Source organism: Acipenser ruthenus, chromosome 46 (genome assembly GCF_902713425.1).
Source record: "Acipenser ruthenus chromosome 46, fAciRut3.2 maternal haplotype, whole genome shotgun sequence".
Lineage (NCBI taxonomy): Eukaryota > Metazoa > Chordata > Actinopteri > Acipenseriformes > Acipenseridae > Acipenser > Acipenser ruthenus.
Genome location: NC_081234.1, coordinates 8,767,298 through 8,793,310, shown reverse-complemented (window position 1 = coordinate 8,793,310; position 26,013 = coordinate 8,767,298). Strand labels below are relative to the sequence as shown.

General features: G+C 43.8%; 2 protein-coding genes across 2 annotated transcripts in view; both read left to right on the top strand.

The window, feature by feature from the left end:
* The first annotated feature begins 3,077 nt into the window (after positions 1-3,077).
* Positions 3,078-13,643, top strand: LOC117397702 (uncharacterized). Its single transcript, XM_033996490.3, has 6 exons — positions 3,078-3,652; positions 8,166-8,863; positions 10,495-10,855; positions 11,065-11,156; positions 11,961-12,058; positions 12,395-13,643. The coding sequence occupies exons 1-6, from the start codon at positions 3,604-3,606 to the stop codon at positions 12,483-12,485; spliced, it is 1,389 nt and encodes a 462-aa protein (XP_033852381.3). The 5' UTR covers positions 3,078-3,603; the 3' UTR covers positions 12,486-13,643.
* A 4,652-nt stretch (positions 13,644-18,295) lies between these two features.
* LOC117966426 (cell cycle and apoptosis regulator protein 2-like) overlaps positions 18,296-26,013 on the top strand; it is a 12,119-nt gene continuing 4,401 nt past the window's right edge. Inside the window, exons 1-12 of the mRNA XM_059013576.1 lie at positions 18,296-18,466; positions 19,041-19,116; positions 19,472-19,581; positions 20,415-20,529; positions 21,006-21,150; positions 21,625-21,766; positions 22,246-22,386; positions 22,576-22,786; positions 23,333-23,446; positions 24,009-24,172; positions 24,384-24,549; positions 25,339-25,530. Of these exons, the coding sequence (XP_058869559.1) occupies positions 19,084-19,116; positions 19,472-19,581; positions 20,415-20,529; positions 21,006-21,150; positions 21,625-21,766; positions 22,246-22,386; positions 22,576-22,786; positions 23,333-23,446; positions 24,009-24,172; positions 24,384-24,549; positions 25,339-25,530 (1,533 nt within the window). The 5' untranslated portion in view covers positions 18,296-18,466; positions 19,041-19,083. The remainder of the gene's footprint in view (positions 18,467-19,040; positions 19,117-19,471; positions 19,582-20,414; positions 20,530-21,005; positions 21,151-21,624; positions 21,767-22,245; positions 22,387-22,575; positions 22,787-23,332; positions 23,447-24,008; positions 24,173-24,383; positions 24,550-25,338; positions 25,531-26,013) is intronic.

Sequence of the window (26,013 nt, the reverse complement as noted above, 5' to 3'; positions counted from 1 at the left end):
ATGGCGCTTGGTAATTTCTCATTATCCTCGCTTACTTTTAAAAGCATTCATGAGGTGTGCTCAGGTGAGGCGTGATGATACGTGACCAGAGGAACGTGTTCTGGACTCACCTTTCAGCATGCCAGGGGAGGTGAGATTTGGAGGCGGGCTCTTTACTATAGCATTACAATTTATAATTTTTTTTTAATGTCCCTTACTATGGTGTGTCTAGTCATTATGAGTGGTTCTGTGGCTTCCTCGTTGAATGAACATTGTTTCTCTAAATCTGTATTATTATTAGTTTATTTGGCAGACGCCTTTATCCAAGCTGACTTACAGGTTATATATTTTATTTAACACCCTGTAATCAAAGAAACTACAACACGATATCTCAAAAACAGAAGCCATAATAGTAGTACAGTATGATTAGATTTCGAAACGTCACATTTTTCAATTGTTTTTCTGTTTACCAAATTACAAAGCGGTGTGTAGTTCAATATGTTAGCATTATTCAGCAGGTTTCATTCGCATTTATCAAGCAGAATTATAGGATGATGCAAGACATTTGGCCACAGCTGTACATACATATTCTCTCAGGGGTGAGGGGACAGGTCATTTTCCATGCCTCTAGTCTGCCCCTGGCTGGAGGGACCACCCTTTCTCTCAGGATGAGCGTATCCGCCATGAGAAAGGAGAGCATGTGTTTGGCTCTGAAAGAACAATGGCGTGCAGCTGACTGATGGCCTTTTATCTGTATCTAGAAACTGGAAGTGTCCCATCAGACCAGGCTATTGCACTGGCAGCAGAGCCAGGAGGGGGGGGGGGGTCTAGATTTGTAAATGAAATGCTGCTCCCAGAGGGCGACCCATCTCTCTGAATGAAAGCCTCTGTTATTGACTCCATGGACGCATTTCAAAGGTCATAGCGATGTCACTAAACCTAGTTTCTACACCCGGTGTGTGGAAACCTTCTCCTGGGACCTGGGCTCTTAAAACTGCCTTTGTTTTTCTTCTCGCTTTAAAGCTGCTGCACCCTACACCCAAACGCATGCAGCATAAGGAGGTTATGCATTCTGTGTGCAAGGGAACAGCTTGCATTCCATCTCATCAGGTATTACAAATCTCTCTCTTTTTGTATTCAGGTGCACTTGTATGAATGTTAAACAAATACATATATAATACACACAAACGAAAACTCATTGTGAGATATGACCGCTCCTTCTACTGAAAATAAATAATTATGAATCCAAAAATGACAAAGAAATCACAAAGCCTTTTAAAAAAAAAAAACAGGATTGGTAAAAGAGTTTTTAGTGCGGCAGGGGCGTGCAGGGGTCCACAAATTCAATGACCCCAGAAAATCAGCGTCATCCCCCCTCCCCAAAAAACTATAGACACTGTCTCTGCAAACGTTGATAAAATACCATAGTGTATTTGTCCAGGTTTGCACTAAGTATACAAATCCATTAAAAGGCTTGGCCTCAAGGTTTCCCATGCAGTGCTGGCGATGAATAGCATTCCTGATCAAGGCAAGGTGCTATTTAGGGACTTTGTCCTTCGGGCGGCTTGCTTCAGACTCGTAAGGTTTTTCCTGGGATCAAAGGTAAGGAGCTGCTTGACTCCCAAACCTAGGATTAACCCAACTGCTAATTTAATTGCAACGTTTTATTGATTTAAAACGAGTTCCTTGTATGCAGGTGGAACCAGCAGCTGACCTCATTGTGGTTTGGCTAGTTTAGTTTTCTTCTTCAAGGTGCAGCTTCAAGGCACACATGATTCAGAAGGCCCCCTGCCTTGCTTTTAACACAGATTCAATGATCTCATTTAAAATATTGTGTGGAAAGTGGTCAGCTTAATTGGCTTAGTGACTGGGCTTCAAACCAGATAAGAAAGGAGTGCCATTTTCACTTCAGTAAAGAGCTAATTATAGAAAGCGCTTAAATAATTATATTCTGGTTTCCTTTGGCTTGTGTAACTGTTATATATAAACTATGATTAAAGAATGAAAAAAGAATGAAAAATCTACAGAGGTGCAAGAAGAACCAGTTAAATACATTCCTCGCAATACACAAAGTCATTTAGAAATGAAGTGGTGATTTGGGACAGAGAATAGGAGACCATCTTAACACAGGGAGTGGTGAGGGTGTGGAATGGGCTACCTAGTACATTTACATTTAAATGTATTTTACTACTGTGTATCTAAATTTAGCAGTATTGACTGTTCATGTTATGGATGGAGCACTTTGTTGAACTTGTTTTTTTTTTTTACTTTGTGAAGGTCCTTGGCCGATTGACCGTTTTGAATATTTTGCAGTTGTTGATGTTTGATTCAGTTCTTTCTTGAAGCACTGTATTGCATTCTTCAAACAGATTTAACCAAGGGTGTGATTCTAAGCGGGTCATTAACTCCCCCCTTCTCGCATCAATGTGGGTAATTACATCATGATAACTACAGTTTGTAACTGCTTGTGCCCTGCTGTGGTTGGGGTGGGGAGTAGGCGTGTTTCCACTGGGTTCAATGTGAAATACCAAAGGGTCTCTCCGACCCTGGTCCTGGAGAGCTACTGGGGCTGCTGGTTTTCATTTCAACCAATCCCTCAGTTACTTAATTGAATTATTGGCTTAATTAATCAAGATTAACAGGAGTTCCAGATCTTTAGTCACTGATGATGTAAAGGCATCTATAAAACCTGCTGGAGAGGGGCTGTCCAGGACCATGGTTGGAGACCCCTGTTCTAGACAAAGGTGTTTGGGGTTCTAGATTCTATACCTACTTTCGCCAATTATTTAACTTTATTTTCCATTAACAATTATTACAGCCACGCAAATGAAACCAGCATTTGAACTGCATGGTCTAACCCCTAACAGCCGATAATTTGCACTTTAATTTGCTGCCATCATGCAAAGCCAGCGTGAATGTTATCTTCGAAGCCCTGTAAATGTTATTATCCTGTGTGCTCGAGTTTTACACCGATAATTACCTGGCCCAATGTTTGCGCGGCACTATTTTGTGGTAATTTTCTTTTGCTTAATTTGGAAGGGTTTTGATTAAGTGTAAATTAAATCGGGTGGGTTATCTGGTGAGCTACGCGCACGACTGTCAATAAATGAAGTCATCCTAGTAACACATTCGCCGCCTTATCTCGCCAGCACGTAAAAGTAATTATTGTCCGCATTCTCGCCCCCACCCCTTTTCGCCTGTCCACTGTCCCGCACCAGACCACACCCCTCCCGGCGACCCCTGCACAGTGCCATCCCAATTATACTCCTCAAACCCCGCAGGATTCTCACATTCCAACAGACTGGGAAGTGGGCAGCACTGTCCGGCGCTGCTAATTTAAGAGTGGAGACGTATTTGAACTAGCCTGAAGAATTGTCCGCACAGTGATTTAATAATTTGACACGGCTTATGCAGAAGACGCTAAATGCAAGTACGATACATAGTTTTCTGTTTTGGTGACTGGCTCGTGTGAATTTGCAACAATTGCAGTTACATTTTGAGAGTCTAAATAAAGTGTGCAAATGATAACATTGATCTCGGGAGAGGAGCGATTTTAAAGGAGCGCATTTGGATTTTGTGCTGTGTTTATTTGGAGTGGTGGGACCCACGTTTCAGCAGAAGACGATGATAAGAACACAGAGGAACCTCGCTATGTGGTTAAAACGCTGGAAAGGTGGGTTCATTTTGTGTTTGTTTGTTTAACCACGAATCGTTCTGTGCGCATTTCTTGTCTGTGCACAAAACGCGGTCACTTTCATAGTTCGTTATAATATACTTATTCATAAGATTTACAATAAGATTATTAATAATCCATTTGAATATAAGTACTTGGCTAGGCTTACCAGACGCGCCAGGAAAACTATGATTGTCCCAGTTTTCAGAAATGGTAAAGTTGTTAAATCGTCCCGATTTTGCTGTTATGTATACACAATTATTTATTAATTAATCGTATTTATTTATTTATTTTACAAAACTGTAGCCGTGTGCTCAGAAGGTTGACAGCACAGCAGTTTACTATACAAAAATAAAGAAATATATGGATCACGTGTTTAATTCATATTTTTATGTTTAATAACAACATTCTGTTTAATTTATCCTAGACCGTGGCGTTGTTGTTGTTGTGTTTATATATATATATATATATATATATATATATATATATATATATATATATATATATATTTGTATTTGTATATTTAATTTCATCTTGGACGTGCGACCAGCCAAGTTTTTCACTCTGGAAATCCTGTAGTTGCCACACACTGGGTACAGTACCGCTATTTCTAGGGACCCCTGGCCGGGTGTGTGTTGCGTTATCCGGGGTAGGGTACCAGTTTGCACGTTGAATCCGTAGCTACCTGCATACGAAGTGAGATGATACCGAGGGTTTAGTGTACTGTAAGTTCCCAAATGTACTGATATCATCAGACAGGGTAGACCTGCGGTTTAATGTAACACCAAGTAAATATGTGTCGGTGAGTCACGGTTAAAAAGAATGTGTCCTGCTGCTGCTGCTAAATATTGCTCGCTGAAGTGATTTTAATGAGATCTGTATTTTGCATCTGATCTGGCCACCTAGCGGCCTATTTCTGCAGACCTACTTTTGGTATTTCCACTGTAATGAAGCGATTGCTCCTATCTCTTACCCGTTTTTAACTTGAGTCAAACACATGATGTACAATTGTAGGTTAAAGAGAATTCTCAGCTTCCAATTTCTCAGTAGTTGATGATGATGATGATGATAGGTTATTTAGCAGATGCTTTTATCCAAGGCAGTGTGGTCCAGTAGTTAAAGTCCAGGGCTTGTAACCAGAAGGTCCCGGGTTCAAATCCCACCTCTGCCACTGAATGTGTGTGACCCTGAGCAAGTCACTTCACCTCCTTGTGCTCCGTCCTGCGGATGAGATGTTAAATCACTGTCCTATTGTAAGTGACTCTGCATATAATGCACAGTTCACAGCCTACCTCTGTAAAGCGCTTTGCGAAGGTGGTCCATTATGAAACGTGCTATATAAATATATTTATTATTACATAGACTAAGGGGTGAACTATGCATCCATCACAACTGCTTCTGCAGAGTCACTTCCACATATAACCTAGATGTTACGTCTCATCCAAAGCATGTCAGTCAATAGAGGAAGCAGCTGGTTTGTTAATAACAGGAAAGAAGCCCTTGAAGGGGTGGGGACAATTTCACCCTCCAGGTAAAATGACCAAGGAAGTGCATCACCATCTAAAAGCATGGCTTGCAAACAGATTTCTTTAATCAAGTTGCAGCTGTAATGTTTTAAAATATAATTACTTGTCTATTAATATGTGTTTCTTTCAAAACTGCACATTCAAGACCTGTAGAATTTACGGAACACACAGCCGGGAATGTTAATGAAATCCTTTTGTTGCCAACATTCCATTTAAATTCTGTGAGTCTAGCTAATATCACCTCCACCCTTATATCCCATGTAATGAGTGATGACCATTCAACATTGCACACTGTGGGGAAAGTAGTTTGCATGATCTCAATCCAAAAATCTGATTCATAGTCACTGAAATGGCTTTGTGGCTTTCTCAAAAAGACTGATGCAGGTCCTGAAGAATGGGATTAATCTGTGCAGTCCATCTCAATGTGTTTTTTAACCATTGCTTTTACACTCAGCCCTTACTGGAAAGACGGAAGGGATCTGTGTGATTTGTTCAATTCTGGTTCTGATGAAATTTGAAATATTTGTAATACACAGGGGTTAATGCACAGGCGGATTCCTGTGTAGATTAAATCATGACTAGCCCGTCACGTCATTGTGTTTCTGCAACCTGATCGAATCAAGAATTTCCTCATTCTTGAGAGAGGTGGCTGGGTAGAAACTGTGTCTAAGTTCATTATTTTCATAGTGTTCAAAGTATTAAATTAATGATATGACATTGTTTTTCCAATTCAAAATTTAAATTTGTTTTTTGAATATTCTTTTTATTTTTAAATGGGCTGGAAAACACTGATCAGTTGTGAAAAAATATTTAAGACTACATTCCTACCTATAGCTTAATAATAATAATAATAATAATAATAATAATAATAATAATAATAATAATAATATCAGCAATATATTATACCCATTTTCATGTGTCAGATGTTGGAGGGTATGCAAGGTGTCTGAATATTTTTGTAGCGCATTGAATATTGAATTCGCTGACTGGTAAGGTGCTGTATTTGATCCAGCTAGACAGCAGTGGAAATCTGGGACTGTTTTTAAGGTATAATCTGCTGCAGATACAAGAGCTAATTTGCAACAATAGCTCATGTCAGATTACATGAGGTGTGAGACGGAGTGAATGTGCATGTGGTTGAATGCGCTGGTGGCTTGTTTGAAATATCCAGGCATTCACTCCAATCCTGACCGCTGAGGTGGTCTGTCTCCAAAGCAGAATTCTCCCTGGCTCTTAATGTCCGGGGGATGGGGGTGCGGGGGGGACTCTTTCAGGCCAGGCAGGGGACTGGATATTTAGGGTGATCTTTGTGGATTAGCTGGGAGAGAACAGGCTTGTCTGATGGCAGTTTAACTGCAGAAACATTACTGTTTTAGGCAAATTCATTTCGGAATTCAAGCATGTTTGTAATGGAAAGTGTTTGGTGTGCAGTACCTTTTACCTCCAGAGTCGGTGTTCAGTCACTGCAAGACTTCTCCAGGATCAAATACTCTAAAAAAAACAAACAAATGATCACATGACGATCACATGGGGCTCACGCATTGTTCAGAATTTGTTTGCTAGGAAATTCGCATAGGTTTTTACAGGGCTTTCTACACCTTTTTTAATCGGTTAAAAATGTTGAATGCATGTACTGAACCAAATTTCTTTGTTCTACTATTTCATATTGTGCTGTAAGACTGATTTAATTGGTGCTCTGATAAGTCCATTTAAACTCTGCTTCTGTGGGAATGCTTTGGAAGTCTGGATCAATCTGCTCTCCCCTCGATTTGTTGAAGGCGTTTCTTTTGAAGCTGTTCGGTGCTGCTGGAGCCCTTCCTGACCCCTCCCAGTGTCTCGGGTAAGGGGCTCGCCACAGCTTCAGGGGCTGATGCATCTGCATTGTTTTCTTCTGTGCGATTCTTCCTATTTCTAGCTGTGCGAGTGAAGGTGCCGCACAGGCATGCCTCTAAACAATGTGTTGGTAAAAGCATAAAAAGAATCCTTTGAACAATTAAACGGGTGGCTTCATTTTCAGCAACAACATAAACGCCTTTTCAAAAACCAGCCCTGCAGCTTGGTGTCCATTTTTTTGCCATTGTGTTCCTGTTAAGAAACAGGACTGCTCAGTCTTAATGAAAACCTGCTCGCTGCTTTCTCTAACTCTGACTGATCATTAGAGTAGGTATGAGGTTGCTGACTTATCAATGAATCAGCTGAACACTTGCTCAATCACATACTAATCCATAAAGAATTGCTGGTATGAATGATTGTGTTGACCCTGTAGGCACAAAGCGAGTAAGTTCAACACTTTGCTCTGTGAAACCTAATGCTACCAAGGGCTCAATAAAAGCATGGTTTGGACTTTAGAACCCAACCCATTCCATCCTAGGGAAGTGACTACTTTTGACTAGTGTTCCATGGGTTCCAAATTCCAAAGTGACCATGTGGTAAGCACAGTAGCTTGAGTGAATGATTAACAACCAGAAACTTTAGTAGAAAGCAAGATACAACCAAGGCTGTATTGAGAAGCAGTTTGGGCTGGTAAGTTTAACAGCAGTCATCTGTTGAACTAGTTCTGAGATGGGGGGGGGGGGGGGGCAACTTTAGGTCAAACCTGATTTTTCTACAAAATTCATGATGAATAAATGCCTTTGTTTTATAGAGACAGGTTTGGCTGCAATGCCCAGGGTGTCTACCAGAAACATCCCATTAGAAGCTCTCCTGCAGTGCAGTGTGGCTTATCAGTCTTCTCATTGAAGTGGATGTGGCTGGTTGGTTGGTTAATGAATCTGGAAACTAATCTTTGAGATAGCTGAGCCTCCTAGCCTGAAAATAGTTTCCCGGTGACAGCCTCTTGATTTGTGGGCGTGTTCCCTTCAGGCTTTATAACCCTTCCTTGACGACACGTTTCTGTAGTTCACATGCAGTGCAGGTGCACTGTGTCAGTGTGTAAGAGTCAGGTCTCCTAGCTGTGTCTTCAATTCCCTTCCCTTTACTACCCACAGAAAGACAGTCCCCAGGCAACTCCGTCGTCCTCACCAAGATGAACCTGTACCAGAGCTTTGGAACCCTCTCGGATTCCTGGGACCAGGAGTTTTCCTTTCCGGATCACAGAGAACAGGGAAGCCCGGATTTCAGGAGACGGATGATCCGAGTGAAAGGCAGCATCTCTGGCAGCACGCCGGTGGGGATCCTCAAATCGGAGTCTGAGGATTCGGGAATGGAGCTGGCGAGCAGTGATAATTCCCCTTCCACCCCTTTGGGATCTGTGCACAGCTTGTCCATGGGTGGCTCAGAGAGCTCCCTGGCTCCCAGCGTATCTGACCTGAGACTGGGGACCGAGAAAGAGGATTCTTCCCCTTCCTCCCCTTCCTCCCCTTCCTCCCCTGCACTGTCCCGGCGATCCAACAGCGAGCTCCCGGAGACTGGGAAGACCCTGCCAAGCAGCTGGTCCACCAGCAAGAAGCTGGAGCAGTTGCTTCTCAGGACAGAGTCGAGGTGGGAGGCCTCTCCAGCACCCTCATTAAGAGGAGCCTCAGAGTTGGAGGCAGAAGCTGGGGATACAGACAGCATTCAGACAGCTGCCTCCAACGAGTGGGAGAAAAGAGCGTCCAGAAGATCAGGGAAGAGGTCCATCCGAATGAGGTCCCAGAGCTGTGAGACGCTGGACGAGTGCTTTGATGCGCTTTGGAGAGGAGATGTGGTAAGGGTTTTATTTGGTTTCCTTTATTGAACTCTTCAGAAACCTGTACTGTTTGGGTTGGTGTTTGGGATAGGCTTGCTGTATGGCAGAGTGATACATACTGCATTCTTAAAGAAAAAAGTTTCCTCATATTTTGGAGTTATCGTGTCCTACCATTTTGACGCACTGTACACATTATTTACCCCTTTATCGACTCCTAAAACATACCTTCTAAAAAGTTATCCAATTGGCATGTGTGCTTAATTATATATGTGTTACACAGTAGCACTTTGGATACTGACACTGTCTGAATAATTTCTTTGGTGCTATTGCTGTGATATTTTCAGCAATGGTGATTTTCAATTTATCCAAAATACACAGCTGGAATAGATCAAGGTGGTAAAGCAGTGCAATTTATACTGCTGTCCCAGCAGTTCAGGTGTATATTACAGACGGTCACAGTACCTGGACTTAAGATAAGCTATTATAGACTGAGACTAAATGGGTGCTTTTTTAAGCACTGTGATGTTGGTTTTCCATTAACTTTAAAAGCTAATATCATTATTAATAATAATCAAACAAGACGAGGCCATTCGTCCCGTCTAAGCTCTTCCAGTTCCTAGTAGCTGATTGATGTCACAACTTTGTCAAGCCAGGTCTTAAAGGATCCAAGTGATTCTGCCTCAACCACATGACAAGGTAGCCTGCCATACCCTCACCACCCTGTATTCAAGATGCAAGCATACCGTTTTTATATATTCACTGAAAAATCTCGCTGTGCTTTACAAAGCAAGTACGTGGCAGACAGTCAGACAGCAAAAGTCATGTCGTGGAACGTGCCACGTGTATATAGAAAGGCCCCCCCCAGGATTGGGTGTTTGTAATTGTAGTTATTGAGAGGAAAGGGTTAACAAAGAATTCTATTCAGGACCCCCAACCCCCACCCCCGACACGCAAAACCCGCTCCTCCAGGTAGATGTCAGGTCTGGAATGTAAGAAATGGATATCGCAGGATTAGCACAGAGCTCCTGGGGTGAGGGATTAGTGAAACCAACACAGGAAAGCAGAGCTGGAGTGAGGGGGAGTGGGGGGGGTGGGGAGCGTGGCTTTCTCAATCTTCAAACAGTAGGATGTTCTCTCGCCTGTAGCTCTTGATTGCTGGAGGTAATGAGTTGCATTGTCGGCATACCTGGGTGACTCTGGAGTCAGGTTTCTGGTATGGCACACACATGCACGCACGCACCATTTCTCCTTCATGAGCAATGGGCTGTCTCTGAGTAGTGGATTTCCATTGGTACACTGGTATCTCCTTTGAAGCTTTGGGCCCAATATATCGGTCTGTGGTCACACTGCATACTGTAGTATCATTGTGGTAATACTATCAAAACCCTTAGATTCAATTTTTAATACGTTTTAATTTGAAAGAGAAATCTCAACTAATTAGTGATGTCGTCTGAACTTATTTTTACTAAGTGATATTAGATTTTGATGTGGTGTCTTAATGCTTCATTTTATTGTGTTTGTACATTGTAACTTTTTTTTTGTACATTGCATTTGTCTTATTTTCCAGGACCCGCTTGTAAACGAGGTCTCTGTCCCAATGGGTGAATCTCCTGGTTAAATCCGTAATAATCTTGGTATTCATTTTCCAGGTGGATGGAGCGAGGGGCGGCGCGGTCCCGCTTGGCTCCAGCCAGGGATTGGGCTACCTGGAGCAGGTGTGCAGGATGCTGGAGCAGGTAGCCCGGCTGCAAAAGACCAACCAGCTTCTCCAGAGACAGAAGGAGGCTGCTGAGAACCGGCTCCGGGGCCGAGCCTCCGATGAGGAGCTGTTTTATGGGCGCTGTTTGTGCGGGGCGGCCGAGGAGTTCCTGAAACCCGATCGGGAGGAGACCCGACGGAGTCACATGGATCTGGCCGGCCAATGCCAGCATCAGGACTCCTTTCTCCCTGCCCACTACAGGAAGAGGTCGTGTTCGGATACGCAGGCGTTTCTCAACTTCAAGTCCCTCGGTAAGAACCTGGTCAAAGGGCAATTTCCTAAAAGCACTACAGCAGGGGTGGCCAAAGCCTTGCTGTATCCAGTACCATTGACCCATCATTTTATGCACAAGCAGCCAACCTTCACCCAACTGGGTTTGTTCAGTAATTGGGTCTGGTGTTGGGCGAAGAGCCCTCGCATTGGCTTATAAAATATTCACGGCTGTTTCTTGTTTCCCCAGGGGAATCTGATTTACCTTCACCCCATTTCATCAGCGCCGGTAACCTGCTGGAGACTTTACCAAAGACCCAGAGACCCCTCCCCCAAGCCAGGGTAAGAACACGTCTCATTCCTTCTGCAGGATATACAGCACTGATCACCTTTATCAGAACACCTCCACCTGTCCTTTAGATCCTTTATGTACAGCTCAGGCCAAAAGTTTTGCATCACCCTATAGAATGAACTCATTTTGCTTTATGAAGTCAAATGAAACCTGCTGAACAATGTTACATTAACATATTGAATTACATACTTTGTAGGTTTCCATATACTTAACAAAAACCTGACGACAAATTGAAAAATGTGATTTCGAAATCTAACGTGAAATATTGTACTACTATTATGGCTTCCAGTAGACTAGGCTTTTGCAATATCACTTTGTATTTTCTTAGGTTACATAATGTTAATAAAATATCTAAATTATGTTTTTATATAGTTTTTTTTTTTAATGATCTAAATCCTAAAATTCTAGGTGATGCTAAACGTTTGGCCATAGCTGTACCTACGTGCATGAAAACCTCTGGGTGTGATGTAGAAACCATAGGCACTCGTGTGTGAAAATGTTACACCACTTTGTGCATGATTTAGACATCTCAACAACTTCTAAAAAATGTGTTCCTTTTCCTTTTTGGCTATCTGTTCCTTTTCTCTTTTAAATGAACTGCATGTGTGGTCTATTAAAGTCATCAATTAAATCAGACAATTGTTAATTTGCCTAGTTCCAAGATGTTCAGTTACGATGGTTTGATGTCATATGCATGACAAAACTACAGAAGCAACGGGGTGTTCTATTCAGTGTGTTAAAATGCTGCTCTGTGTCGCGTACGAGTGTTGACGAGTCAGTGCTGTGTTTCACAGGCAGAGCACACGCATTGGGGGAAAATAAAGCACTTTGTAAAACATCTGCAAAGAAGATCCGAGAAATCCGAAACCAGCTCCTCCACTCACCTGCACAGGTAAGAACAGACCTGACCAACCGGGACAGCGAGCGCACCTTCCATTGGGAATGTGGCACACTTCCCTATGAAAAGCACCTCATTTGAAATCAAATTATAAAATCAAACCTGTGCACGCAGCAAGGCTATTTAGCGTGTTACTGACTGGCCATGCATGGCCGAAAAACATGTCATAAACAGATAGTTTCACCCAAACCCAATACATCGATTATTGAATATTGCTAATGATAATAACGCATAAATTGGGCATGTACAGCCATCTGCTTCAAGAAAACGCATGTGCTTTCGTTGTCCTGTACAAATGTATTCATGCATTTTTTAAATTTTATTTTGTAGTCAAGAAGCACGAAGCACAGAAGCCGCCAATCCTAAGCGGAGGTTTGTCCCATTGTTTAAGAAGAGGGGACAGAACCAGAGTGTGTGTTAGCAGGAGAATGCACCCCCACCCCAGCTTGAAGGCTGCAGAGCCAGTTCTGGCTTGTGACAGAGAAGGAGCTTGGACACTGTAATAAGCAGCAGGATTGCTGATTGGCTCCACAAGCTTTCCTTTGTGCTGGAATCGTACGTGGCTTTGAGACACGATGTTGCTCAAATGGAATGACCCAATCAGAACAGCCTCTTCACGCACTGCAGTACCACTCTGAGGGTTACTGACTAAGTTGGGGTTCTGGATGACAAGCGCAGAAGCTACTGCGTGTTTTTTTGTTTTTTTTTCTCCTAAGACTTGGAGGAGAAATCTGTGTGATTTCCTGCCACAGCAAACCAACTCTATCCTCCTCTACTGGATTTTGATGCCGAGAGAAATCATCCTGTAAGCTTGTGAATAAAATATGTAATGAAGGAGCTCGCTATAAAAAGACTGGGGAAAACTGTTATTTTTATATTTTTTCGTGTCTTGCAATATACTGCCTTGGTTTTGTTCAGTAGCTTTTTTTAAAAGAAGAGATTTTTATTTTTTAACCAGCCTTATGAAGAAAGGTCCTGCATTATTATAATGAAATGAACAGTTAAACTGAAATACCTCAATTATTACAGGGCGACATGGAAACTCATAAGAAAAAATATATTTTAATATCCAGCAACAAATATATCTGTTTAGCCCTGCTGAATATATAGGTGGCTCCATAGTCGAGAGACAGTACTTTGTTTTTTCATGAAAACTGTTCTAGACTGAAAAAAGCCAGAGTTAAATATTATACTCGTAACTTTCTGAATAGAGCCCAAGGAGGACATGCGTTCTTCACATATATCCATTATATATAGGATATAGCTGGATCACATTGCTTTATGAACACAATGTGGCTCTGAACTTGAATGTGAACTGTGTAGGTAGCTGCTCCAGGGATCCACAATCACTTTTTATTGAACCTCACTGACTCTACCCGAGATGCTACTGAATTATATTTATACAAAGTATTTTACTGCAACTTTGTGTATCGTTTTAAGATATACATGTGTTCTTCCTTCAGTGTCTAGATGTTTTATAAAAGCATATCACGTGATGTATTTATGTAACGTCTACCTGCCTATACTATAACCTGTGGAAGCAGCATTGTATGGCAATAAATATCAATTTTGTTCTAAATGTTGTGAACATCTGTATTAAACTTTTTATTCGGCTAAAATTGCTCAAGTTAGTGTAAAGGGTTAAAACTGACCCTAAAAAGTAAAAGGGGTTAAACTATTTTAGTCAAACTTTTGAAAGACCTCGTATTTATTTTTAAATACGGATGGGATGCCACAGATGTGGGTCATTTTTTAATTTTGCATAAAACAGTCTTCATGAATATTTTATATAATAATATTCAAGTTGTATTTGGGTCGCCTCCCCTAAGCTCATTTCTAAAGACTTCACAAATGTAGAAGTAAGCCACATTCTATTTATAAGGCAAGCTATGAGAGACGGTCTTTCCTCAAGTAATTACAGAACTTGGTACTCCATTAAAAGATGATCAATTAGGTTTAGTTGATTCTAAAGATATCTTAAAGACCAGGATGAAAGCTATCACTGGAATAAGTATTGTTCCTCATTCTCTGTATGTTGCATGAATTCCCCAAAAAAGCAAATATTGGGCCCATTCATTATTTTTTTTTTTTGTTACCAAGGTGGAGGAAAATGTAAACACAAACAACTTGACAATACAACTTCATGAGAGAATAGCCACGTTTTTTTTTTTTTTTAATTTGTTCCCCAGAAAGGTCAGACCAAGTGAACAAATATTTAATGATGTAGGCCTCAATTTACAAAGCTTTACCTTGTGAGTTACTGAGAGAATGTTTTTGTTAGAAATGTCATAAATGTGTTTTGATAGTCATTTCATTTTCCTGGACTGTTGCTAAGGAACGGGATTTTATTAATAGTTAAGTGTGAGAATTGGACCCACGGTTATTCTGTTTATAGAATATAGTTGTGATTCCGCTGTTGCAACGAGCACTGTGCTGTTCCAGTGACTGCCTTCCCTCCCTCTGCACTCAGGTCTCCATGTGGAAAGTGGTCAGTAAAGCAATGCACTCAAAATCATAATTTTTTTTTATTTTAATTGAATTGCAATGGGTTTAAATTGAGCAGAAAGCTGGTTACAACTTTGTACACGTCCCCTGCATTTAGTTACACATTTTATTTTTGATTTGCTCCCACGGCAAGCGTTTGCAGTTCTGTTTCCTTGTAGTTAAGTGTTTAACCAGTGCAAGGAACTTCAGCAAGCAACGGGGGATATTAACATCATAAAGGTACCTGCTTGGCTTTGCTAACAAAGGGTGAACAACAGTGAAGTGTTCTGTAATGACTTGTGGGGGGTTGTCCTTTCAAAATCAAAGACAGACACCTTGTTTCATCGCAGGTGTTCAGTGAAGCACTATCAGTTAATGGCTAAGCACTGACACCCTATTCACACCTGCAGGTGTATAATACAAACTTCTGCCTTATATCACACCCTCCTGATGTGAAAACAACATAGCAGTCTTGTATGTTAACGGCAGCCAGTGTTCTTGAAGAGGGTCAGGATGTATTTTTTTTTTACATTATTATTATTTGTTTATTTAGCAGACGCCTTTATCCAAGGCGATTTACAGAGACTAGGATGTGTGAACTATGCATCAGCTGCAGAGTCACTTACAACTACGTCTCACCCGAAACACGGACCACAAGGAGGTTAAGTGACTTGCTCAGGGTCACACAGTGAGTCAGTGGCTGAGGTGGGATTTGAACCGGGGACCTCCTGGTTACAAACCCTTTTCTTTAACCACTGGACCACACAGCCTCCCATTAGAGACAATCTAAAGATGAACTTGGTTTCAGGTCACTGCACGGCACACCAGGGGAGACTTGGGGGGTTTGATACAGCAACCTCAAACTAGGTCACCTGCAACCAGGTTTCAAGCCGCTGTTCCTGTGAAAGTGGCTTTGTGTTCCCTCAGCGTAAGAATAGAGTAAAATAACTGACAATATGAGCTAAGAGGTCGAGCAATGTGTTATCATAAGGAGAACAAAGACTGAAGGCTTGGGGTGCAATTCCTAATTCTAGTCTTTGTCAAAACATCAACCCTGATGATTCCTGCAGTCTCTGGCAGTGTTGTACTTCTGAAGCATGCTATAAGGCTAATTACAGTTCTGGTTGTAACGTTCTGCAAAGCTCACGCAAGAGGCGCGAGTATGATCCGTCTCGGCTGCCTAACCCAGATCATTACTGGGTGTGTTCCTGAGACATCCTGGGTGATGTGACCTGCCAGAATAGGCTTCAATAGCTTTCAATGCCTGCTTGTTTTGTTTTGCAAAAATGTATTATAAATTCACACTACGGAGTAGAAAAACTCTGTCTTGTTTTGTAACATTTATGTGGAATTTTCTCAACAACCAAAAAAAAGGTATGCATTAAAATAAATATATACTTTGAAAACAGACCTAGATTTAAACACAATAAATAAAGGATCATTCTTGTTTCTACCCCCTTTCTTTTGGAAGCGTTCTACACGCAGCTGTTTAAATCACAGAGAGGCTTGTCACATCGATAGCATCACCAGAATAGAGGGTCTTTCACTGGCGCTCCTGTGATGCAGCTCTGTGATGAGTGAATGGTGCCTCTCAGTGTTGCTTCTGTTCTCCTGAGCTGTGGACTCTCGCTCCGCACCATGTGGGTGAAACTCGCTGTTCAAAGCCACATTCCAGATCTCTGTGTAACGCTGCCTGTCGCGTATCAATCGCTCTTTCCTCTTAAAGACACAGCACACTTTCTTAAAAAAATCATTGAAAAAAATTAATAAATAAAACAAAAAACTATATGAACATAATTTAGATATTTTATTTAACATCATGCAATCAAAAAAAACTACAAAATGGTATGGCGAAAGTCTACCGGGAAACCATAATAGCAGTACAGTAGTGTTTCATGTTAGACTTCAAAATGTCTTTTAAATTGTCAGTTTTTCCTTAAGTACATGGGAAAACTACAAAGCGGTGTGTAACTCGATATGTTAAGGTAACATTATTCAGCAGCTTTCATTGGACTTTATGAGTACTATACTATGGGAAACTATATGTTTAGGGATATAGGATTTTGGTCAATGACTGAGGATTGTAAACTGCATTCTTCCACAGTCCAGTCAGGCGTTCTTTATCAGAAGTAGACCACTATTGCTGTCCAGTTTGTTAATATAGTGAAGAAGTGATTGATGTAGTTAGTGCTCCTTTAACTTGGCACACATAGTGAACATAGCCAGAAGCTGAAAGTATGGAAATCAAGTTCTTCTGGAGTTTGCTGGCATTGAATCATAGCTGCTCTATTGATTTCCAAGCTGCAGTGTAAGCAGCAGGCTGATATGCCTGGATTACCCGAGTCAGTTCTGTACAGCTTTATCATTAGTTTAGAAGGGGAACCTGATTTCAACACAGGGCAGAACAGTTGACTCACTATGGCCTTTCCCAGCATGCTGTGCTCTCAGCTGGCAGTAGAACATTCCAATGTTTATTGCTCTAAAGATCTGTGTGGGATGAATGGAAGGCACATAATGATCCCAGCATTCCCAACTGGATCACAATGGAACCTCACATCGTACAAACCTGTGGGACGGCTCATTATTATTCTGACATACTTACAGTTCAGTCTCTGTGCCACAAGCCTGCCCTGGACTGGAGGGGGCACCCTTTCTCTTAGGGGGGTGAGGGAGGGAGGGAGCAGTTCAGTCTCCATGCCTCAAGCCTGCCCTAGACTGGAGGGGGCACCCTTTCTCTTAGAGGAGTGAGGAAGGGAGCAGTTCAGTCTCCATGCCTCAAGCCTGCCCTGGACTGGAGGGAGCACCCTTTCTCTTAGGGGGGTGAGGGAGGGAGGGAGCAGTTCAGTCTCCATGCCTCAAGCCAGCCCTGGACTGGAGGGAGCAGTTCAGTCTCTATGCCTCAAGCCTGCCCTGGACTGGAGGGAGCCCCCTTTCTCTTAGGGGGGTGAGGGAGGGAGGGAGCAGTTCAGTCTCCATGCCTCAAGCCTGCCCTGGACTGGAGGGGGCACCCTTTCTCTTAGAGGAGTGAGGGAGGGAGCAGTTCAGTCTCCATGCCTCTATCCTGTCTGAAAAGCTAGTGCACATTTAAGTAACATGTTGTAGAACATTTACAGATGACAACCACAGCCAAACCCACATCGCACACACAAGACTGTTAGAGCCTCACACGCCACCCTCTTCAAGCAGGAATGGTCACTTCAGTAAAATACCCCAAACTCAAGCATTGCGCGTTGATCTTATCTAACAAAACAACACCCAACGTGTAAATCCAGGTATTTACACTGGCTGCACGGCTCAACTCATCTTAGCTTTACGAGTTTTACAATTAAAATCATCGGAAAGTGTGCACGACTTAGTGCCTTGGTTGTAGGCTGTTGTTTACTGTGAGTGTGTGTTTATGTCATTATCTCCTCGCAATGTTAAGGACGGGACAGGAATTCACATCTCGTGGAATTAGTCCCAGGTGCACGCTGGAATGTCACGTAGCTCAGTACCGCACCTGTGACCACGTTTCAAATGCTACACAAAAGGTCGCCAAAGACGGTATGGATTGCATGACAAAAATAATTGACATTAATATTAAAGTACTAGTTGTGTAGTTTTAGCGTAGACATATATATTGTATTACTTGTATTGTAACGCTTGAAATGTTTTTGCTTACGATTGTAAGTCGCCCTGAATAAGGGCGTCTGCTAAGAAATAAATAATAATAATAATAATAATAATATAACTAAAAAAAAACATGTCTCCTCCGGACCGGTAGATGGCAGACACGGCAAAAGAACAACCTCGAAATGCTACCGTTTTTGTCATTGTGAAGAGATAGACAACAACAAGGAAGCTGCAGGTTTTGCAACTATACCGAGGAATTAGAAACGTGTGGCTTTGCCATTTAAACTAAAGGACGCGACGTACCTGGTAAGTGATTTGCAATATACTGTAAGCGGGTGCTTAGCACAGCGAGTCTGCAACACGGATCAGACGAGCAACGCGTTTATGTTGGTAATGCAGCTCTTGCTGTGCACACACGGAACACTCTTGGTCGCAATAAATTACCACAGATTTGGCGATGACGCTCCCATTACACGTTGATCTTGTAGACAAATGTTTGTGTAGATTTAAGGCATCGCGCATATTAAATGCGCACCACTGCCTATGCACCCAAACACACTCGGTCCATCGGCACCGAGGCTGGAAAATTAGCTTGATTTAGCGTCAGCGGTCGTCTCCACGCCGTTTGGATTAAACGGTCTACAAAAATGTTGGTATTTCACTGTCCTAAAGGTTCCACAGACTGATTTTTGGACTCCCTAACTTTACTTTAGTAGGGGTGTACCACTAAAGGTTAAACAGCTAAAATGAGACAATGGGCTCTGTGACATTACCTCAAGGGGCCTAACTCAAGGTGTTTGCCAGCAGGGGTCTTGTCTTAAAGCAGCTGGCCTATCCTGGGTGTGGAGCGGAGTGTGATGATCTGTGTTTGTTTTTACAGGTTCCTCTGAGCGGCTCCAGGATTCATTAACAGTTCTGTTGGGATGGACCTGTCGCAAGCAGCCCCTCTCCTGCAGGTAAAGCAGAGGAGCCCGCTTTCACTGTAACTGCTTTTCAAATTAGTCAACGCTCCGGGTCGTCTCATCCATGCACAGGTTCATTCATTTATCCAGTAGCAGCTTGGGTGTCGTGTTTTCAGAACTGCCCATTGAATTCTGAACTCGGTAGCACCATGTTTTCAACTGCAAATTCTCCAGGTTCAAACTCTGACCTAATGAAAGCTGTATCTCAGGGAACTGCCCATAGGTATATTTATAAGAGGAAGATATCGCACGAAGACCATGCTTGTCGCATTACAGGAAATGTGTTTTCAAAATATGCCATTAGAGATCTTTTTATGTTGCTATTGTCTGTGTGTGTTTCCCTTCCCAGAATTCTCAGCAGGCCGGCCCGGGGCACAAGCAGCGCGTGTTCACCGGTGTCGTCACCAGCATGCATGATTATTATGGGCTGGTGGATGAAGAGGTTCTCTTCCAGCTCAGGTGAGAGCAGCAGCAGCAGGGCTCGTGGTTCTAGTCTTCAGATCCACAGGGCTCCCTCTCTGTATTCAAGCTGAATTTGTAGCTTTCCTCCAGTCGAGCTCCTAAGCAATGCATTGTAATCTGGAACAGACTCTTGACCGGAGGGTCGTGGGTTCAATCCCAGGTGGGGGGACACTGATGCTGTACCCTTGAGCAAGGTACTTTACCTAGATTGCTCCAGTAAAAACCCAACTGTATAAATGGGTAATTGTATGTAAAAATAATGTGATATCTTGTAACAATTGTAGTCGCCCTGGATAAGGGCGTCTGCTAAGAAATAAATAATAATAATAATATTTGATGCTAGATAATGTGTGTGGCCTAACCATGAATGTTAACCACATGCATTATTGAATTGTGAAATACTGAGGGAGCTAACAGAGTAATGCCATGCCTGCTGTGCATGTCTGTTCATTGCACGAGTCTTGAAAGTAGAGTCTTTTTGAAAGATCGCCTGGGATAAGCACTCATTTTTATTTTAAACATGCTATCTGGCACTACGCTTGGTTAAGGGGTCTCTGTTTGCAAGCCAGTGTTACTTTTGGTCATTTGACCTCGACAATTGAATTAGAAATGTGTGTGCGCTCAAGGACTTGCTAAGACCAGATCTGTAGGATCTAAATAACAGTATACAATTGATCAGTTTAGACTGAGTGCTTTGTAATTGTTCACAGAAAAACACAGCTGAGCTGAGCCGCTACCCAGAGCTGCAGTTCTAGAAGTCAGTGTTCCTAAAAAGTGCATATGAAGTTGTGTGCGGTGTCTGTTTTATAGTAACGGTGTCTGTGTTTCAGCGTGGTGAAGGGACGTGTGCCGCTGGTGGGAGAGAAGGTCCTGGTTAAAGCGATCTACAACCCCGGGCAGAGCATGAAGTGGAACGCACAGAAAGTCCAGGCAGTTAATAACCAGGTACCCCCGTTTACCTCCAGCACGAGGACTGAATCAGGGCTGTCTCATGATGCTCCTCCAGGTTTAACAAGCACAGCGAAATGCTGAACTGTTTAGGGTCAGGATGGAGGTTTGGGTGGTTCAGTTAAACCTGGGTTCAAAAAATGTGGCCCATGTATTCACCCCTGTGGTCCTTGGGCGGGGTGCATTTGTTTGTTAGCCCTTTGTTTACAGGGCATTCCTGAAATACATTTCCAGTTAAGTAAGGGATTGGTTGAAACAAAAACCAGAAGCCCCAGTAGCTATCCAAGACCAGGGTTGCAGACCCCTGCCTTAATGGGTGGCGTAGCATATAATACCAGATTTATGTAACAATGTGATTTATCACCACATTGAAACATCCCTGGGAGTCAATAGGGAACAAGCTCCAGATAATATCACTTCAGCTGTTATCTTTTAAATCACTTGTGATGTTTCCTGTTTCCTGTTTCCTGTAGTCCCTCTTGAAGTCTCTGCCGTCCCTTCTTCCAGCGATGGGGCAGCCACAGAAGCAAGGCATTCTGGGAAACAAACCGCAGCCTCTCCTCCAGGCTCCCTTAATCCCACCATTAATACCCAGCATGCAGCAGCCCCCTCAAAAACGTAAGTTCAGTGCCTTTGTCTGCATTTTGAATTGTCTACCTGTTTCAATTCTCTCCTTAACTTTAATTTTGTTAACCCTGAATGTTTCTGTTAATTCTGCAAACACAGACCTTGGTGTTTTCTGACCCAGAGTGATGATAAAGCTGATGAACTTCATAGCTGACGTCTAACTTGACTGTCCTAAAATAGGACGCAGCAGTTTGTAGCCAAAACGAAGGATGTACATTTTTTTTTCTGGGAAGAAATAGTAATTTTAGAATGTATCAAATGACATTAATACAGCTTGTGTTCTGATTAATTTTTTTTCACAATCATTTGGTACTTGATGGGTTAAGCTGCATGAATCTGACACATTCTTTGAGTCAATCTTGACTCTCAATCCTGTTCATGTTCAGGAGAAGCATCAGTGGGGTGTCTTTCTCCAGGCCGTGCATTTTGATTCGTTTGAAGAATCCCCTGTCCTCTGTGTTTCAGCCGGACTCCTGCAGACCCCGCCCCACCTCTACCCCCACCCCCACCCCCAGCACCAGCACCAGCACCCCAGGCAGGGCCAGTTCGATCCACGTGGAGGGGGGAGGAGACGGCACGGAGACGGAGGGAGGCGTGCGGGCCGATGGTGAGTGGAGAATCCTTTCGTTTCTTAACCCTTGCAACTTAACCCTTGGGGACCAGTTAGTGACTGCCTGTTAAAACACAAGCGTTTTCTTACCAGGTTTGAATGTGCTGGTGAACGACTTAAACTGAAGAGTATTTTTGGGCATCGAATGGATCTGCTGTACTACACATAGCGGGCATTGGTGGCAGGCCACAGTGTTTTATACAGATGCAGACTACTTTGTTCTGTGCGTTATCAAATTGTTCCCTCTTTTTCAATAACAATGGACTAAATAAAGGTTACCCATGAATAGAAAACAAAAATAGCTGGGTTTAAGCTTGTATATGATCAGTGAAGTGGTATGCAATAGATTTGTATGAAAGCGAGCATCTGTGTGGGTCATGTCAACACTCACAGTAAGTAAACAGACTTTTTGGCTGTTCTATAACCCTGTATTGTATCCCAATGAACGGTGGCTCACCTCTCCTGATCGCTTGCAGGGATGACGGTGGGGGCTGGTGTGGGGACCGCGTGTCTCAGAAGCGGAGGAAGCTGAGGGGCACCCAGGAGGAACCCCTGAAGAAAGCCAGCGTCCAGCCGCCCCGATACTGGCCTCTCTTCTCGCGCTTCTCTCGAGACAGGTACAGGTCCTGCTGCTAGTGTGTGTGTGTGTGTGTTCAGATCTCTTGTGGAGTGGCTGTCCGCTGCTGTACGGTATTCTACATCCACACTGAGAGTTTGGGAATGTGAAATAGCACAGGCTCTGTATTGACGGAGCCCCCTGTGCTGGATGGAGCCCTTGGTCAGTCCTTGTGCTGTGTGTGTTGCAGCTCTGCCTGCGACACTCTGGAGGTGCTACGTCGATACCCGCAGCTGGCACTGCCCGATGACTTCTTCGACCTGCGACTGAGCTGGGTGGAGACCTTCCCAGTCACCCGACCCCTGACCCTGGGCTTCCCCAGCCCCTTCCACGTATCAGAGGCGAGGGCGGACCCTGACCCGGCCCAGCCTGCAGACACGGACCCCTCCTACAGCGCCAAGGTACAGCAGCAGGGTGAGGGGTGTGGTGCTGGCCAGGTGAGAGTCCTGCAGCACCCACTGCTCAGGGATCGTGTTACAGGAGAGTAGCTGGTCTTTACTTCATGCTAATATTGGACTCGGGTAAAACGAGATGGTAGTGGTGGGAACCAAACCTGACGTAGCTTCACTGCAATGTAGGGACAAGCCTTGATGGGCAGAATGGGAACGAGAAGAGACCAAATTTCCTTTGGTTTTTATGTCAATTGAAAAATAACTTACTTGGGTTTTTTTTAATCATTTCTAAATTTAGCACAAGCTGTGTTGATTTATGTCGTTTGATGCATTACATTTAGACTTTTGCGTTTTAACAAAATTTGGAGTAAGTTACCATAACAGTATAGTTAAAATAAGAGATGCCAGTTCGTAATGCTCCCAAAACATTGACAAAGTAGCCTGTCCTGAAATGAGGTCAGTGGCACTTGAGGGGTTAATGTTTCCGGGTGGTTTTCAGCTTGCGTTGTAGGGGACAGGGTGGTTTTGTTGAATGATGTGATTGGTCCCCTGCAGGTGATGCTCCTGTCTACCCCAGGGCTGGAGGAGATGTACCAGAAATGCTGCTGTCTGTCTGAAGAGCAGAAGGAGGTTTCTGCAGGGCCAGTGCACCCCACCACGCTCATCAAGGTGCAAAAGATTTCAATTCTTTTTTTTATATTGATGTCTTGGCTTCTGCTTCCAAAAGCCGCCTGGTCTCCCGTGTTCTCATATAGACCCAGTCCAGCAAGATCTGACCAGTTCATTCATCAAGATCTGACCAGTTCATTCATCAAGGTCTGACCAGTTCATCTGTCTGGAAGTGGTTTCCTTTCGCCAGCTGGCTGGCTGCAAATAGCATTGTGATCATACTTTGTATTCCTTGTAATGGTCTTTCAGTACAATTTTCATATCGCTAGCAAACAGGTGCGATTGATCGATGAACAGATCAATAGAAAATGTCAGGATCAAAACCCAGACTCTGTATTGCAGCAGCAGTGCCCAGAACCGCTCCGAATGATTGCAAACACCATGAAATAGTAAGGGAAAGCAAGTGAAGCGATGGAAATGGCACTGACAGCGAGTTGCTCTTCACAGTGGTTTGTGTTGCAGTAGTTGGAATGCCACAGCAATGCCCCATTGGCTGAGACCCCTCCCAGTGTTGAAGCCCTGTGGTTTCTAATGTGCGGTGCTGTCTGTGTGTTCTGTGCAGTTCTTGGTTGGGCTGAAGCAGGAGGAGGCAGTGGTTCTGGGGGGAGCCTGGTCCCCTTCTCTGGATGGGTCCAAACCGGTCAAAGACCCCCTGGTTCTGATCCGAACTGCTGTGCGCTGCACCAAGGCACAAACCGGGCTGGACTTGAGCACTTGTTCTCAGTGGTGAGTCTGTTTTGTGTCCTGCCTGTTAGTATCGAGTCAAGCCCAGCTTTATTCGTGCAGCTGTAAGGGAGGAACAAATTATGTATCAAATATTTCAATAATGTTGTATAAGTTCTGAAATGCAGGAAGGTGACTCTCTCTCTCTCTCTCCCCTCTCTCTCTCTCTCTCTCTCCCCTCTCTCTCTCTCCCCCGCCTCTCCCTCTCTCTCAGGTTCAAGTTTGCGGAGGTACGGTACCTGCGAGCTGGGCTGGTGGAGACCACAGTGTTCTTCCTCCCAGACGTGTGGCACAGCCTGCCCTCCATGTCGGAGTGGGAAGGCCTGCTGCTGGCACACAATCCAGGCACAGAGAGCAGCCACTCCCCAGATTCGGACCAGGTACTGATCCTCCCTGCCAGAGCGCGCCATTGCCTGTGCCCTCTCCTCTTGGCATTTCTTTTTTTCATTTTGTCAGTTTTTGGTTTAGTATATGGAAAACTACTACATAATTCAATATCTTAACATTATTCAGCAGGGCTCCTGAGTGGCGCATCCAGTAAAGGCGCTCTGCGCGGAGTGCAGGTTGTGCCCTATAGCCTGGAGATTGCAGGTTCGAATCCAGGCTATGTCATAGCCGACCGTGACCGGGAGTTCCTAGGGGGCGGCGCGCAATTGGCTGAGCGTTGCCCGGGTAGGGAGGGTTTAGGTCGGCAGGGGAATCCACAGCTCACCGCGCATCAGCGACCCCTGTGGCCGATAGGGCGCCTGTGGCTCTGCAGTGGAGCCGCCAGATCTGTGTTGTCCTCCGGCACTATAGGTCTGGTGGCATCGCTGTGGATCTGCAGTGCGAAAAATGACGGCTTGGCAGGAGCACGTTTCGGAGGACGCGTGTTCCAGCCGTCGTTTCCCGAGTCGGCGGGGGGGTTGCGAGCGGTGAGCCGAGGATACAGATAATAATTGGGCACACTAAATTGGGGCGAAAACCGGGTTAAAAAATTGGCAACGACTAAATTAAAAAAAAAACAAAAAAAAAAAACATTATTCAGCAGGGTTCATTAGACCTTTTATGAAGCAAAATTAGTTCATTCTATAGGGTGATGCAAACCTTTTGGCCATTTTCATTTCCTCAGTTACCATGGTTTGCTGTTTGTGTCTGTGCTTTACAACGCGCCTCTGTGCTTTACACAGGCAGTGGAGGAGAGCGCTGCTGTGGACAGCCGGACCCCCGAGCCGCTGGGGGCTCTACCGGATGAGCCTGCTCTCCTTGTGCACCCCAGAGAAGGGCTGCCCTGCGCCACCCTGCCCCTCAGCTCACTGCTCAAGTACAGGAACAGCCCTGGACACAACAGCTTTGAGGTAGACGCTGCCCAGCCCACAGCACTTTGAACAGGGGGGTGATGGGAGAGAGGCTCAGCCCAGCCAGGAATAAGAATGTATATACAAGCGTTGCGATGATACAGGCAGTACATCCATTACCTCGTTTCCATGAGCACCGACTGTGCAAATGTATTAGAACACCTAGAGATTTGTCATTTATATCCTTTATATACCTGCCTGCATGAAAACCTCTGGGTGTGAGAATTTCAGTTTCTGCTCGGTAATCCGTGATAGAGACAATAGGCACTCTTGAAAATGTCAGACCGCTTCGTGCTTTTAGAGAGTCTTATGTATTTTGCCTTTTATTGCTGTGTGTTACTTTCTCTTTTACTATTTAAAATTGCGTTTGTGGCCTATTAAAGTCGTCAATTAAATGAGACAGTTGCTGTACTAATTTGTCTAGACAGTTTTCCGTGATTCTCTCTCTCTCTCTCTCTCTCTCTCTCCTCTCTCTCTCTCTCTCTCTCTCTCTCTCTCTCTCTCTCT

Bases quoted from the DNA above. Each gene is read 5' to 3' on its own strand.
- LOC117397702 (XM_033996490.3), top strand. From the start codon at position 3,604: ATGATAAGAACACAGAGGAACCTCGCTATGTGGTTAAAACGCTGGAAA. The intron at 8,864-10,494 runs GTAAGGGTTTTA...TTCATTTTCCAG, and splicing joins CGCTTTGGAGAGGAGATGTG to GTGGATGGAGCGAGGGGCGG. The intron at 11,157-11,960 runs GTAAGAACACGT...TGTGTTTCACAG, and splicing joins GACCCCTCCCCCAAGCCAGG to GCAGAGCACACGCATTGGGG.